The 14712-nt window shown below is 31.9% G+C and overlaps 1 protein-coding gene across 7 annotated transcripts in view; it reads right to left on the reverse strand.

The window, feature by feature from the left end:
* Nucleotides 1-14712, reverse strand: part of SENP7 (SUMO specific peptidase 7) — a 128037-nt gene that overhangs the window by 11917 nt on the left and 101408 nt on the right. For all 7 annotated transcript variants that reach the window (XM_010966379.3, XM_045503926.2, XM_045503930.2 and 4 more), the window contains 5 exons: nt 12404-12437; nt 5760-5939; nt 4256-4518; nt 2480-2613; nt 966-1082 (listed from right to left, as the gene is read on the reverse strand). In XM_010966379.3, coding sequence (XP_010964681.1) covers nt 966-1082; nt 2480-2613; nt 4256-4518; nt 5760-5939; nt 12404-12437 — 728 coding nt within the window. The remainder of the gene's footprint in view (nt 1-965; nt 1083-2479; nt 2614-4255; nt 4519-5759; nt 5940-12403; nt 12438-14712) is intronic.

A 14712-nucleotide genomic window follows, 5' to 3' on the forward strand; every position in this document is an offset into this window, starting at 1 on the left:
AAAAAATACCCCAGCACCCAATTTAAAAATTACCAGACATTCAAAGAAGCAAAAAACAAATAAACAAAGACTCATAATGAAGAGAGAAAACAGTCAATTGAAACAACCCAGGACTAACACATATACTAGAACAAGTAGAAAAGGACATTAAAATAGTTATTATATAATAATTATGCTGCACATGTTTAAAAAATTAAATAGAGACATGAAAGATATAAAAAAGACCCAAAGAGAACCTCTAGCAATTAAATCTACAATGTCTGAGATGAAGAGCAGATGATAATTTGAGATTCTGAGCCTAAGAGACTCGAATAAGGATAGCACTATTAGTAAAACAATAGGGCCTCTTCAGCAGTAAGATGATAATAAACTGGTTTGGGAAGAGCCAGTGAAATAATTAGGAGACATCTTGAAGAAGTGCTGGAAATGTAGGTCTAGGGATATAGTACAACATGAGGGCTAGAGACAAATTACTTTTGCATGAAAGTTTATAAAACTTTCCTATATATTTCTTCAGCTTGGCTATAAAAAAAGTGAAAATTATTTTTAATGGAACAGTGATATGGATTTTTAAAATGACATTAACTCTTACAGTGCTTTAAGACACAATAGCTAACTACACAGAATTGCTTCTTTTCAGTTCCCAAAGTGATTTGTAATTATGTAATACAAATATAATATAATAATACAAAAGACAAAGAGCTATCCATCAAAAACAAGCCAATTAATAAAACAAAAACAAAAATACAGTAACTCTTCTGAAGTATACAGTATCTATGGGAAGTAAAGGAATGAAACTGAATTAGTCAACTCTAGAAAACTTTGGTAGGCAAACATTTTTCAAATCTGGTATTTTGGCAGGTTATTTTTAGCTAGAGTTAAAACACTTCAGAGATAAAGATATTCACTTTAAGATTCACATCAAAACCTGTAAAACAAGTGAGATCATTTATCACTGTACTTACTTAAGGTAGAAATCAATGATCACATCATTAAGAAACTCTCCTTCTTCTAAGCACTCCAGATCTTCGTTAGTTACTCCTAAACCCCCTTTAGTAGGTGGTGGAGGATACACAATCAACCTTCAAAAGTAAAAATAAAGTTGAAATATATTAATATTGAAAATTCTAGTATCAAAGAGATTTGTTATATGGAACAATAACAGGGAAGAAGTATTCAGTAGCTAAAATGTGTAGGTAAAAAATATTTGACAGAATACAAGCTATTATATTTTCCTTCCTTTATTTTCACAAGCTACTGATAGTACTCTCAGTGAGTACCTTATAATTTCTAATTCTTCCCATATGGGCTAGTCTTAAATTTGTCTGATCAATTGGTTTATATCTCACATTCAGTTACAATATCACTGAAGATGTGTCTCTTATGTACAATTTTTAACATTCAAAAAACCAAAGTAATAAACTATAGAAGATTTTCCTATGTTCCACTTCCCAATGCCAAGACTGGTTCCTTTCCATTCAAAAGAGCCAGCAGTCAAAAATTATGTTCTCCCACTGATGGCTACTCTACACCAGCAGCTGGGCAATGAAGAAATAACACTGGAGCTTAGGAGGCAAGTTTCCCATAACAAAGTGCTTACAATATAAAACTCAAGAGAACAAAAAGGAAATGAATAATTACAACACAACCAGAAAGAAATGAAAAACAAGATGACAACGAATTACGCATGTTTCCTCTGGCACTCTCTTTTAAAGCTCAGAAATCAAAGCAATTGTGAATTCTGGCTACAGTCTTGGAACAGACAGCGTGGTACTCATGGCACAAATATAGTCAATAATAAAAGTATAATATGTACTTCTTGAACTAGAAAGATTCAAGTAGAATCACCTGCAATTGATTTAATCTTGGTAACCATGGCACCTAAATCAAATAATATGTGAAAACTTTAAATGCTAATATAATAGTTACTAACTTATTGGCTATTTTCCTATCTCATAATTTCACTTTTTTTTCCTAACAAAGGAATCACATAAAGGACTAGAAATCACCCTCAAATGCACAGACTCCCTTATTCTGCCTTACCACCCAAAGAAGACATATAAAAGGCAAAATGTGAACAAAGAAGCAACATCTGAAAGGGAAGTTCTGCTAAACTCCAAAGTACCTTAAACTGAAGCACACTTTAGCAAGCAATTTCATTTTTCCTATCATATATTCAGATATGGAACATATACTCCTAAAAGCCATACATTGCTATTTGAATATTTTCAATAAATGCTTTAATCTTACCAAATTTGACATATTGGCTACTATTTCTGACTTACTTACATAAAACGAAACAAAATGGCATGGGTTGTTTTCTTAATAATTTCTTTTAACTTTTTAATAATTATTTGTTATTAACTGTCAGCAAGAAAGTCAAAACATTTTAAAAAGGTAAAATACTTAAAATCAACAACATGAATGAAAACTACTAATTTGCCCACCTATTACAAACGGGATATGACACAGTACATACTTCTGAACAGGTCCAGTGTGCCTGACTTCTCGCCATTCTTCATCTGGATTAGATGTAATAGAAAGTGAGTAGCAACCACTACTTTGCTTCTGCAGTAAGGTGTAAGTAGGCTTGGCTGTATCTGCATGTGAGGGCTGACAGAAAATGGCAAAGAAAAAGGTCTTATAAATACATATCAACTCTCAAAAGAACAAAGTCAAAACCTAGACTTGTAAGAGAAAATGTGACAAAAAGAAATACATACCAAGAGTTATATATATTTTTAGAATTTCTACAAAGATATAACCAAACAAAATAATACTTTGGATCAAACAATACTGTGCATACAGTGACCAAAGTTTAACCTGAAGTGTTACTTACAGATCTGGGCTTTATAATTAAATTAGAATCTGAAAGCAGTGCATTTTGTTCAAAATAAACAAAAGAGGTAATAAATAGTAGGACAAAATTTAAAAGAGAGACCAAAAAGAGTTTATAACATCATAAATTGATATTTTATTGTTAAGTGGAAAAATACAAATTTATATATACTATGTAATTACCAAGCAAAATTTTTACGACATTATATTAAAGATGGTGGTGAAGTCTTACACCTTGTCTTCCATTAATGTAACTTTCTATTGACCTTTTAAATAAGAGATCAGCCCCAGACCAAAGCCACATGTAAGTGTGTGTGTGTGCAGGCACAGGTCACAACAAACTTAATAAACACTTTTCTTTCTAGAGGTATTTGGCAGAGATATACAAGCCACATGTATATTCCCAACCTCCTATAAAAATAAAACATAGAATTTTTTAACTTACTATTATTTCAAGACAATTTTAGATTATAAAAGAATTGCAAAAAACAGACAAGCCTCTCCCAGATTCCCCTAATAATAACATCTTATATAACCATAGTACAAGTATCAAAAGTAAGAAATTAATGTTGGTGTTGTGTTCATATTATAAATTATACACTTTATTCTGATTTTACTGGTTTTTCCACTAATAAATTTTTTCTGTTTCAAGATCCTGTAATTCTTCAGTCTTTTCCATGTCTTTCATGACCTTGATATTTTTTTGACTGTTGGTCAGTTATTGTGTAACTAGCCTTGTCTGATTTTCTCATGATTAGATTGAGGTTATACAATACTAAGAAGAATGCCACGGAAGTGATGTACTCTACTCTATGCATGATATGACAGGTATGTTATGTCGATGCGTCTCATTACTGGTAATGTTAATTTTGATCACTTGCGTTAAGGTGATGTCTGCCATGTTTCTCCACTGTAAAGTTACTACTTATTTTCCTTCTTGTAATTGAAATATTTGGGATGAGAGACTGAGATTATGCACATATCTTATCTCACCTTAAGTTTTCACCCATTAAATTAAGCATCTCTCAATGGACCTTACCTGCAACAATCATAATTTTCCTAGCAGTGGTTTTATATTTCTCTTATTCCTTTTACATTTATTAATTGGAATACTTTTCTAACAAAAGAATTGTCCCTTACCCACTATTTACTATTTATTTTTTATTCATTCATTCATTCATTCATTTTTATCAATATAGATTCATGGGTACATCTTATTCTTTGGTAATAATCACATGCTATCATTACTGATTTTGTTGATCTAAATGATCTAGCTTTGACATTGGGAGTTCTTCTAGGTTGGTTCCTATGCCCTTTTGACAAAATACAGCATTCTGAAATCATCCTAATTTCAATTAAAGAATTTTTACCAAACTGCCTCCCTCCCCCTCATTAATTACATTAATCATATGCTAACCTGAGATACTGATTTCATCTTCATTTCTTCAGCAGCAGCAGCAGGGAAAGAACAAGTTGAAGCACAGTAATAGTGAATAAAAGAACTTTCTTTTGAAGAGAGGTTCTGAAATAAAGGAAGTGCCTGAACCCAAGACAATGGATAAGAAAGCTCTAATTCTCCATTGGTTGTACTTATTTCTGTCATAATATCTTTCAATTTCAATTCTTCTCTTTGTGAAATAAAACTGTGTAGCTCAAGGAAAATGAATTCAGTGGATTTTGCTATGAAAGAAAAAAGAAATTTTATCAGTAGTATTTTTCAAGGGGATTATAGTTAAAATAATTTATTAATAACAGTAAGTTGGTATATAACTCAACAAACTATTTTGTAGGTTAGTTAATAACTCAGGCAAATTAAATCCCAAAACAGGTCATTAGTAACCTGGAACCAAAACTCACAATTTTTAGACTGCTACTGCATTAGAATGGAAACTCCACAATGGAACTGACTGCTGTATCTCCAGTACCCAGAATTTAGTAGGTGCTAATAAATATTTGTTACTGAATGTATAACTAAATAAATAAATTATGACTAAGCAATTATTTTTCTCTAGTCTTTTCTATATATCAATTTTTTTAATTCCAATTTCTAAAAATTTCTATTCAAATACTTCCTTCAAAATCATTTTGTCTCATCAATCATTTCAACAGTGGATTCAAATGACATTCTCTCCCTGCATAATGTTTATAAATGGCTCACTGTATTTTCCCAACTTCTTTGCTATTTAATCATGTGAATTTCCCCAACTAATTTGGAAGTAATTAGTTCAGCAAAACAAGACATTTTTTAAAGGTATAAAATTTCAATCACTACTTTATATCTTTAATGTGCAAGGGAGTAGGAGGGGAAATGATAGCGAGATTAAAGAGGTAAGAAAGAAACTTACTAATTTGATTCATCCAATTCTAAACCAGACTTTCTTAAGAACTGGAAACTAAACAGAGATGGGAAATATCTCAAGATGTATATATGTATGTATGTATGTATATATATATACATACACAGGTAAGTGTTATAAGAACATACAAAAAAGTATTCAATCCAGTCTTAGAAAAATGATATGTAAGTAAATTGAGTTTTCTTTTTTAGAAACTGAAGGAAATGTTGAAGATAAAGAATTGTGTATTTTATTTAACTTTGCTACTGATTAGCTCTGTCACATTTCAATATAAAATAAGGGCAAGAAACTCGTAAGACAGGTAGCCAAGGATGTCAACTGACTAAAAGTTAAGGTAGTCCTTTCATTTTATAAGATAGTTTCACTTGGTTGAGTAAAATTATAAGGAGAAATTACATGAATAAAATAATTTATCTCACTATATATTAAGGGATTATCTTTAATTCAATGAACTTAATTTTAGTTCAATGAAATAATTATATCTACTAAATTATTTTAGAAGAAAATTACTTTATTTATAGGGCTTCTCAGATTATCCTGAAATTCAGAAATCTTTATACTCACATTGCTGGCTTAATAGAGAGTTTTCTAACTGGGTCTGAATCTCTTGAAGATAATTTGACGATACCCAAAGAAAGAGGATAGCATGACTTCTTTTACTGTGATCATTATCTTTACTTTTCCATAACCCAAACCTCTTTAAATGTGTGGTATCCACTAGCAATGAAATCTCATGCAGAGACACTGAAACAAATAAAAGATAACAAAGTAATAAATTAATCTATTTAGCAATACAACACTGTATGACTCTTAACACAATATATTTTTTAAAAAGAATTATATGCAAAGTTTTTTCTGAAATATTATTTCCTGTACACTTCACAGAACTTAGCTGAAATACCTAAACAGCATTATTAGAGTAAAAATGATCATATACAATTAGAAAGGGCCAAATAATTATTAAATGATAAATGTAGGAAGTTTGTCTCTCACACTATATAATCTCAGACTATCTTATCAATGCAGAAAACTAAGCAGAGTATAACTGAGAAAACTATGTAATTCTTTATCTTGGTCAATACTATCAACCAAGACTCCAAATGATAGCATGCTGTCATAAGCCACTTAACGCCTATTTTTCTTCTTCTAAAACATCTGCATTTCATGACACAGACCAGCCATTATTAAAAGATTCTCAAGAGTTAATACAAGCTTCTGAATGGTCTAAGACAAAATTTCTTTTAAAATTCTTCCAAGTTTTACTTCTCAAAACTTCTAGGTAATCACTCAGAATTATTACTCTTTCTCCCTCTTAGTGAGCTAAAAGAATCTCCTCCAACAACCTCATTTTTCATTCAAAGAAACATAGAAAACTAGTATAAAGAAGTCTTGAGGTCATCCGGTTCAACTTAAAGAAAATTAGCAGCTAAACTAGGAATACAAATATCAGTTAAGTATAAACCCAGGATGGTTACTTATTTGAAACAAATCTCTTACTATTCTCCCTTGCCCAGTTTCTGCAGGTGCCTGGCTACTCAAAACATAGTCCTCAGTCTGTGACATTGGCATCACCTGGGAGCCAACTGGAAATGCAGAAATCAGGCCCCACACTAGATCTACTGAATCAGAATCTTTGGTTTAGGAGGAGGGTATATAGCTCAGTGGTAGAGCACATGCTTGGCATGCACAAAGTCCTGGATTCAATCCCCAGTATCTCCATTAAAAATAAACAAATAAGCCTAATTATCACCCCCTCCCCCCCCCAAAAAAAGGGAGGAGCAGACTCTTCAGTTTCACAGCAACAAAAAAAAGAAAATCCAAGTAATTCATATGAACATTAAAGTTTGAAAAGCATTTTACAGTAAGAATTCAAATAGTCATTAACTAGTCATCTTAATATTCCCAAAACAGTCATTCTATTTTTCTTATAAATTAATCCACTTTAAACATTTTCTCTTTATTCCTTTCATATTTCCTCCTTCCTCTTCCATTCTTTTCTTCCCTTATTCCATTTCCAGGTCTTTTCCTTGTTCCCCTTCTGTACTTTTCTACTTCTCTTCTCCGCCTGTTTGTATGTATACCTGCCTGACTTCCTCCCTTCCTACCCTGTCATGTCCTATCCTAGCCTACCTTCCTGCTTTCTTTTACTCTCTATTTACTGGCTCCTTTTCTTTTTTATATGTCTTATTTTTTTAATTGAAATATTGTTAACACAATACAATGTTAGTTTCAGGTTACTACACAATGATTTGACATTTGCATACATTATGAAATGATCACCATGCTAAGTCTAATAATCACCTGCCCCCATACAAACTTATTAAAATGTTACTGACTATACTCCTTGTGTTGTGATTCCCTGTGGCTTATTTATTTTATAAGTGGGGGTTTACATCTCTTAATCCCTCTAACTTAATTTACCCAACTCCCCACCACCCTCCCTCGGGCAACCAGCTGTTTGCTCTATTTATCTATGAGCTACTTTCCTTTTGTTTTGTTTTTAGATTCCACATGTAAGTGAAGTCATATGGTATATGTCTTTGACTTTATTTCACTTGGCATAATACCCTCTAGATCCATCCATGTTGTCTCAAATTGCCAGATTTCATTTTTATAATGGCTGAGTGATATTCCATTGTATATCTATACCACATCTTCATCCATTCATCTATGAAGATACTTACGTTGCTTCCATATCTTGGCTATTGTGAATAATACTGCAATGAACATTGGGGTGCATGTATTTTTTTGAATTACTGCTTTAGTTTTCTTTGGGTAAATACCCTGAAGTGAAATTGCTGGATCACATGACAATTCTATTTTTAATTTTTTGAGTAACAGCCATACTATTTTCCATAGTGGCTACACCAGTTTACAATTCCAATGTGTGCCAACAGTACAAGAGGGTTCTCTTTCCTCCACATCTTTTCCAATGTTTGTTATTTGTTGTCTTTTTGATGATAGCCATTCTGCCAGGTGTGAGGTGATATCTCTTTGTGGTTTTGATTTGCATGTCACTGATGACCAGTGACTTCAGCATCTTTTCGTGTGTCTATTGCTCATTTGTATGTCTTCTTTAGAAAAATGTCTACTCAGGTCCTCTGCCCATTTTTTAAACAAGTTGTTTGTTTTTTTGATGTTAAGTTGCATGAGTTCCTTGTATATTTCAGATTTTAACCTCCTACCAGACACATAATTTGCAAATATTTTCTCTAAAGTAAGTTGTCTTTTCCTTTTGTTGAAGGTTCCCTTTGCTGTGCAGAAAGTTTTTAGTTTGAGGCTTCCAACTTCTTTATTTTTGCTTTTGTTGCCTTTGCCTTCACTGACAAATGCAAAAAACTGCCAAGACCAAAGTTAAGGAGTTTACCCCTGATGTTTTCTTCTCAGAGTTTTATGGTTTCAGGTCTTACATTTAAGTTTTTAATCCATTTTGAGTTGATTTTTTTTGTATAGTAGAGGCAGGGGTCTAGTTTCATTCTTTTGCACCTGGCTGTCCAGCTTTCTCAATGCCATTTATCAAAAAGACTATCCTTTCCCCATTGTATATTTTTGGCACTTTTGTTGAAAATTAATTTACTACATATATGTGGGTTTACTTCTGTGTTCTCAATTGTTTTCCATGGATCTGTGTATTTTTATGCTAATATCACACTCTTTTGATTACTAAATTAGCTTTGTAATATAGTTTGAAATCAGGAAATGTGATGCCTCCAGCTGTGTTCTTCTCAGGGTTGCTTTGGCTAGTTGGCATCTTTTGTTGTTCCATACAAATTTTAGGATTTTTTTCTATTTCTGTGAAAGACGCCAATAGAATTTTGACAGAGATTGCACTGAATCTGTAGATCAATTTGGGTAATATAGACGTTATAACAATATTAATTCTTCCAATCTATAAACACAATAACTCTTCCATTCTGAAAACTGTCAGTAAAACCAGCAGCAAAGACGAAGAGATTGAGTTCAAAGCAAGGAGTAAAAACCTTCAGAAAAACTTCTCAGCATTCTTCCTCATGCAGCTCACAGCCCCAGATAGTTGGTACTATTCTGTGAAATCTATATAATTATTACTAGTCCAAATGTTCCAAGCTCTTAGTATGAAAGCTAAATAGTCTTGGAAGACTACTTTTAAAAGTTTCCTTTAAATAAAAAGGAATTTTAGTACCATCATAAGAAAAATTTACCTCATTACCAAATTCTGCCAAAATATTTGGTTTATTCTGTTAAAGGGCTATGATAGACACTGAAAGTGGGAGTTGCCTTTCATTTTTCCTACCCACTGTTAGGGATTTTGATAACAGGACCCTAATTTTGCAGGGAAGCAAGAAACTCTTAAATCTCTTTAAAATTCTGTTTCCTACCACTTGCTTTGCAGATAGATGTGTGGTCATATGACTACATTCCAGCTAAGGACATATAAGCAGAAAAGGTTATGTGGCCTGAACATCAAGAAGACTCCTTAAAAGAACAAGAGATAGGTGGTATGAATCCTTTCTATCGTTTTGCCTTCCTCCGGCTTCCTACCTGGAACATTAAAACATGATGGCTGGAGTACAAGCAGTCATATGGACCATGAGAAAGAGGATGAAAGTCATGCGTCAGGGATAACAGAGTAGAACAATAAAAGAGTCTAGGCCCCTGATGAACAAATAAACTCCTTATCAGTCCTGTTCAGTCTACCTCTGGATTTCTTAAATGTGAAAGAAAACTATATTCTTTAAGCCACAGCCAAACACAATTAACAGCTAATATAAATATGAATAAATCAAATTTTCCCAACAGCTGTTACTGCAAAGAAAAAAAATAAGTAAACATTTAGCTCCTAGATTTCCCATCTACAAAAACCTTTTACATGCATGCCTTGTTTTTAAAAGATTTCTGTATATGAGAACTTAGCACAGAGGATTTGAAGAAGAAGAGTAATATTTTCCTCTTACATTATAAAATCATAAACTTATTACTACTGACAGGAGCATTTTTTCATACTTTTTAAATTAAAATAATCTTTTAAAAATCATTTGGGGTAGAAAAGCTATAAAAGAAAGCAATATTTGAAACAAAGTACAAAATGTTAACTATGAAAACATAAAATATCATTTCTGAGGTTTGTATCATAAGAATTTGAGAGGAAGCTCTGTTACAAAGTTCTTTAACTATAAATTTTAGAATCATCAACAAAAGTAAAAGGTAACCTACTAAATGAGAGAAAATATTTGCAAATCACATATCTGATAAGAGGTTAAAATCCAAAATATATAAAGAAGTCATACAACTCAACAGCAAAAATAAAAAAAAAAAAGATTAAAAAATAGGCAGAGACACCGAAAAGACATTTTTCCAAAATAAACATATAGATAGCCAACAGATACATGAAAAGGTGCTCAACATCACTACTCATCATGGAAATCAAAATCACAATGAAGTGTCACCTCACATCTGTTAGAAAGGCTGTTATCAAAAAGACAAGAAATAATGAATGTTGACAAGGCTGTAGAAAACAGGGAACTGGGAACTCTTGTGCACTTCTGGTGGGAATGTAAATTGACACAGCCACTATGGAAAACAGTACAGAGGTTCTTAAAAATTTTTTTAATGATCCAGCAATTTCACTTCTGGGTATTTATACAAAGGAAATGAAAACACTAATTAAAAAAGATACATGCACTCTCATGTGCACTGCAACATTATTCACAACAGCCAAGATATGGAAAACACCTAAGTGTCCATCAGTGAATGAATGGATAAAGAAGATGTATATACACACACACACACACACATTGGAATACTAGTGTGCCCCCAAAAAGAATGAAATCTTGCCATTTGTGACAACATGGATGGACCTTGAGGGCATCATGCTAAATGAAATGAATCAGATAGAGAAAGACAAATACCGTATGATATAACTTAATTGTGGAATCTTAAAAAATAAAAAGTTCATAGATACAGAGATCAGATTGGTGGCTAATAGAAGCAGGCAGTGAGCAAAATGATTGAAGGGGATCAAAAGGTACAAACTTCCAATTATAAAATAAATAAGTCATGAAGATTTAATGAACAGCACAATGACTACCGTTAATAATGTTGTATTGCATAACTGAAAATTGCTAAGGAAGTAAATCTTAGAAGTCCTCATCACAAGAAAAATAATTTTATAACTATGTATGGGGATGGATGTTAACCTGACTTACTGGGGGTATCATTTTGCATATATACAAGTATCAAATCATCATGTTGTACACCTGAAATTAATATAATGTATGTCATTAATACCTCTATTAAAAAAAAGAATTTGGGTCTTTATTTGTTTCTTCTAAATAGCTAATGTTGTATTATTCTGTAGTAACTTATTAACATTTCCTACTTAAGAATATCAGTGCATTTATTCTTACGTATTACATATGCCTTATATATTCTTACTACTTACAGCAGCTTCCTAATTATTAGATTCATTGTCATAATACATACACTTGTGGATTCTGTACATGGGTATGCGGGGAGTCTAACTAAAGTTACTGCAATCACATCTTCAGTCTTGGAACAAAGGCTTTTTCTTCCCAAGTTCATTTCTGAAGTGCTATTTGTGTATATTTTTCTTGTTCATTCTTTTCATAATTTATTCTCTAAAGAGACTATTCTCTGTTGCTTATTATTTGTTCTTTTAGTGTTGCTACCTATTTTAAAAGGTTTTTATTTGGGAAGAGAATGAGAAAATTATCTGAGTCTCTACAAATTGCAGATATATTTTCCAATCTACTCTGCCTTACTCAGATAAGAAATGATATTTAAAGAACTCTCTTAACCTCTATGCAAAACCATTTCACATGTCTGTGTGCAACATGAAAATTTTCCTTATACTTTACTTACAGTTCCTATTTTCATTCATTTTTATGTATCAAATATCTTGCTGTCAAAACTCTTTCTGTCAATCCCAAGACATTACCATTGGTCCCTTAATATTGCCCAACTTGAAGTCACTAAAACCATAGTATACTATATACTACTTTAAGTTTTATAAAACATTTTAAACTCCTTTTGAAGCTGCTAAAAAAGTGTTAAGTTGAAACTCATTATTAACCTTAGTTTCACATAAATTCCATATTGGAAAAAATTACAAAAAACTAGTTGCAGAAATACTTCAGAATTTTTACTGACCCATTATTTTATACTCAAAATCACAGTGAAAAAGACGTCATAAGACAATGATAGCTTACCTTGAAATGGGATCTTAATATACTTTGTCGTGAACTAAAGGAAAAAAACAAAACAAAACAAAACAACAAAAAAAAGAGTTACCATTCAAAATGTGTTACTATTCAAATTTTTCAAAATTTTTTTCTTTTCTAAACCACAGGTACACAATCAAAGCCTACACTAAAAGTACTCAAGTCTTTTTCTCAATTAACCAAAAGGATGTTTCACTGTAAAGACTTAGTTTTATGCAAGTTTAAGAAACTTGTACAAGTAACTTAATTCTCAATATTCTCATTTATAAAAAACAGTGCAACTTTACTTAATATATTTTTTCAAAAATATTTCCTGAAAATTTAAAGGAGAAATAAGACAAAGTCTAGAAGAAACTGCCCAAAGACCTGACAGGGTGTCAATGACTTTGGTAAGCAAACCACAAAACAGGGTTTGATTCTTGGCTTTGCTGACATTCCCAGCATTCATTTTTCTTTGTGCCATGTTAAAATTTCCTTCTGACTGGGGATTCAGCAGAAGATTCAGCAGAAAGATCCTGCTCTTTCTGCTCCTTCTGTGCCAGGACACTCTATTTCCTGTAGGTATTTTTATATATATTTGACCTCCTTAAGTGTTGGTTTTAAAATAAACTCTCAAGAGTTGTAGAGTTCCTAAATCTTGTAACCACTTAAAACAGGTATCCTTTGAAGTTTGTCAAATGAACTCATGCCTCTTTGTCTATTATTTGGTTAGGTTTCTCTTTTGATCAACACATTTCTGAAATTGTTGACCAAATGAAGGGTACAGTCTGTGAGCACAAAACAAAATCGACAGTGGTCTTGGTAAATGGTTACCTAAATTAACTACCTAAGAGTTGCAAATAAGTAGCACACAATGTTCAGTGAAACAACAGATTTACTATGACTCCATTTTTTTTTTGCTAGTTAAAAAATTATTTCATATTGTAGTTTCACAAACGTAAAACTCACATTTCCTAGAGTAAGTCAGCCACTAAAGCAAAATTTGAGCAAAAGCGCAAATGAACTAAAAGCTGAGCACAGAGTTCAAATGCTGTCTCTATTATCTCTACCATTCAAATAGTAAGTAGATAAACTTAGGTAACTTAATGAATCTCTCAGTTTTAGATAAGACCCTTAATGAAGGGGTGCTATTATCATTAGACATTACCATCTGATTAAGTATGTTATTTAGTTTAATTTAGTCAAATATGCCTTATCATTATGTCACTTTCACACAACTGCTATATATATTTGGTATGTTTCCCCTTGCTAAATTCTTTCTCATAGGTTTCACTGGGTCTTTAATCTCATAAAATAGCTTAGCAGTTGTAAATAACTAGTTATAGAAAACGAATATAAGGAGTGTTTGCTTTTGAGATTTTATAGTTATTACCACAAAATTATGAATTAGAAGCAGTGCATCTATTTATCCTTGGTCTCTACTTTCTACATTATTGTTTTATTCTCCCACCATAAAGATCCTTGTTCTATCAAACCTTTTGGCTTGGCAAGGATCACATACTCATTTACACCTTTTAATACTGACTAAGCCAATATGTAACCTCTCCCCAAAGCAGAGCCCTATTTGCAGCAAAAATTGAATCCACAGTTAAGAAAATTAGAAAGATGTTTCTGTGGCAATGAGGTAAACCCAGTTCTCTGAAATCACACCACATTTATTTAAACTTAAGAATAAAGGTGAACACAAGAGCTATTTTATAACTTCTTACAATAGTAGCACAGTTCTCTGAACATTATACATATTTAATAAACATTTTTCCTACTACCAACAAAAGTGAGATCTAAAAAAATGCTCATAGCTACTACAGCATTCTCTACACTAAAAAAAAAAAAGTAGCAGTATCTTAAATGTACAACTACAAGAAAATGGCTCTAACTTACATAAAAGTTTCCCACTCCAGGTATTTTTTTAGTTCAGCTAAATTCTGTCATGACAGTGAGAACAATACTTTTCAGTGTCCATAATAATACATAATGGACACTCATTAAACATATAGAAAATGACCAAGTTTAATTCTCTAATATATTTACTCCATCCAAAAGTTCTTTTATTTCCAAGTTATAGAGCATCATAAAAAATAAATACTGAAAATATTGAAAAAATGATATTAAAGTCTTTTCAAAAACTTGAAAGCTTAAGACTTTTATCCTTTTCCCTTTTTATGTTATTCATTATATTTTTTAATTTTAAAATTGCTATGTTCTCTCCATAGTAACATAACTTTTAATTTTTTCAGAATTCCTCTCTGTCTTTCTTCAGATATGTATTTTTTTACCTATATATATTTACTTTGATT

Source organism: Camelus bactrianus, chromosome 1, assembly GCF_048773025.1.
Source record: "Camelus bactrianus isolate YW-2024 breed Bactrian camel chromosome 1, ASM4877302v1, whole genome shotgun sequence".
NCBI lineage: Eukaryota > Metazoa > Chordata > Mammalia > Artiodactyla > Camelidae > Camelus > Camelus bactrianus.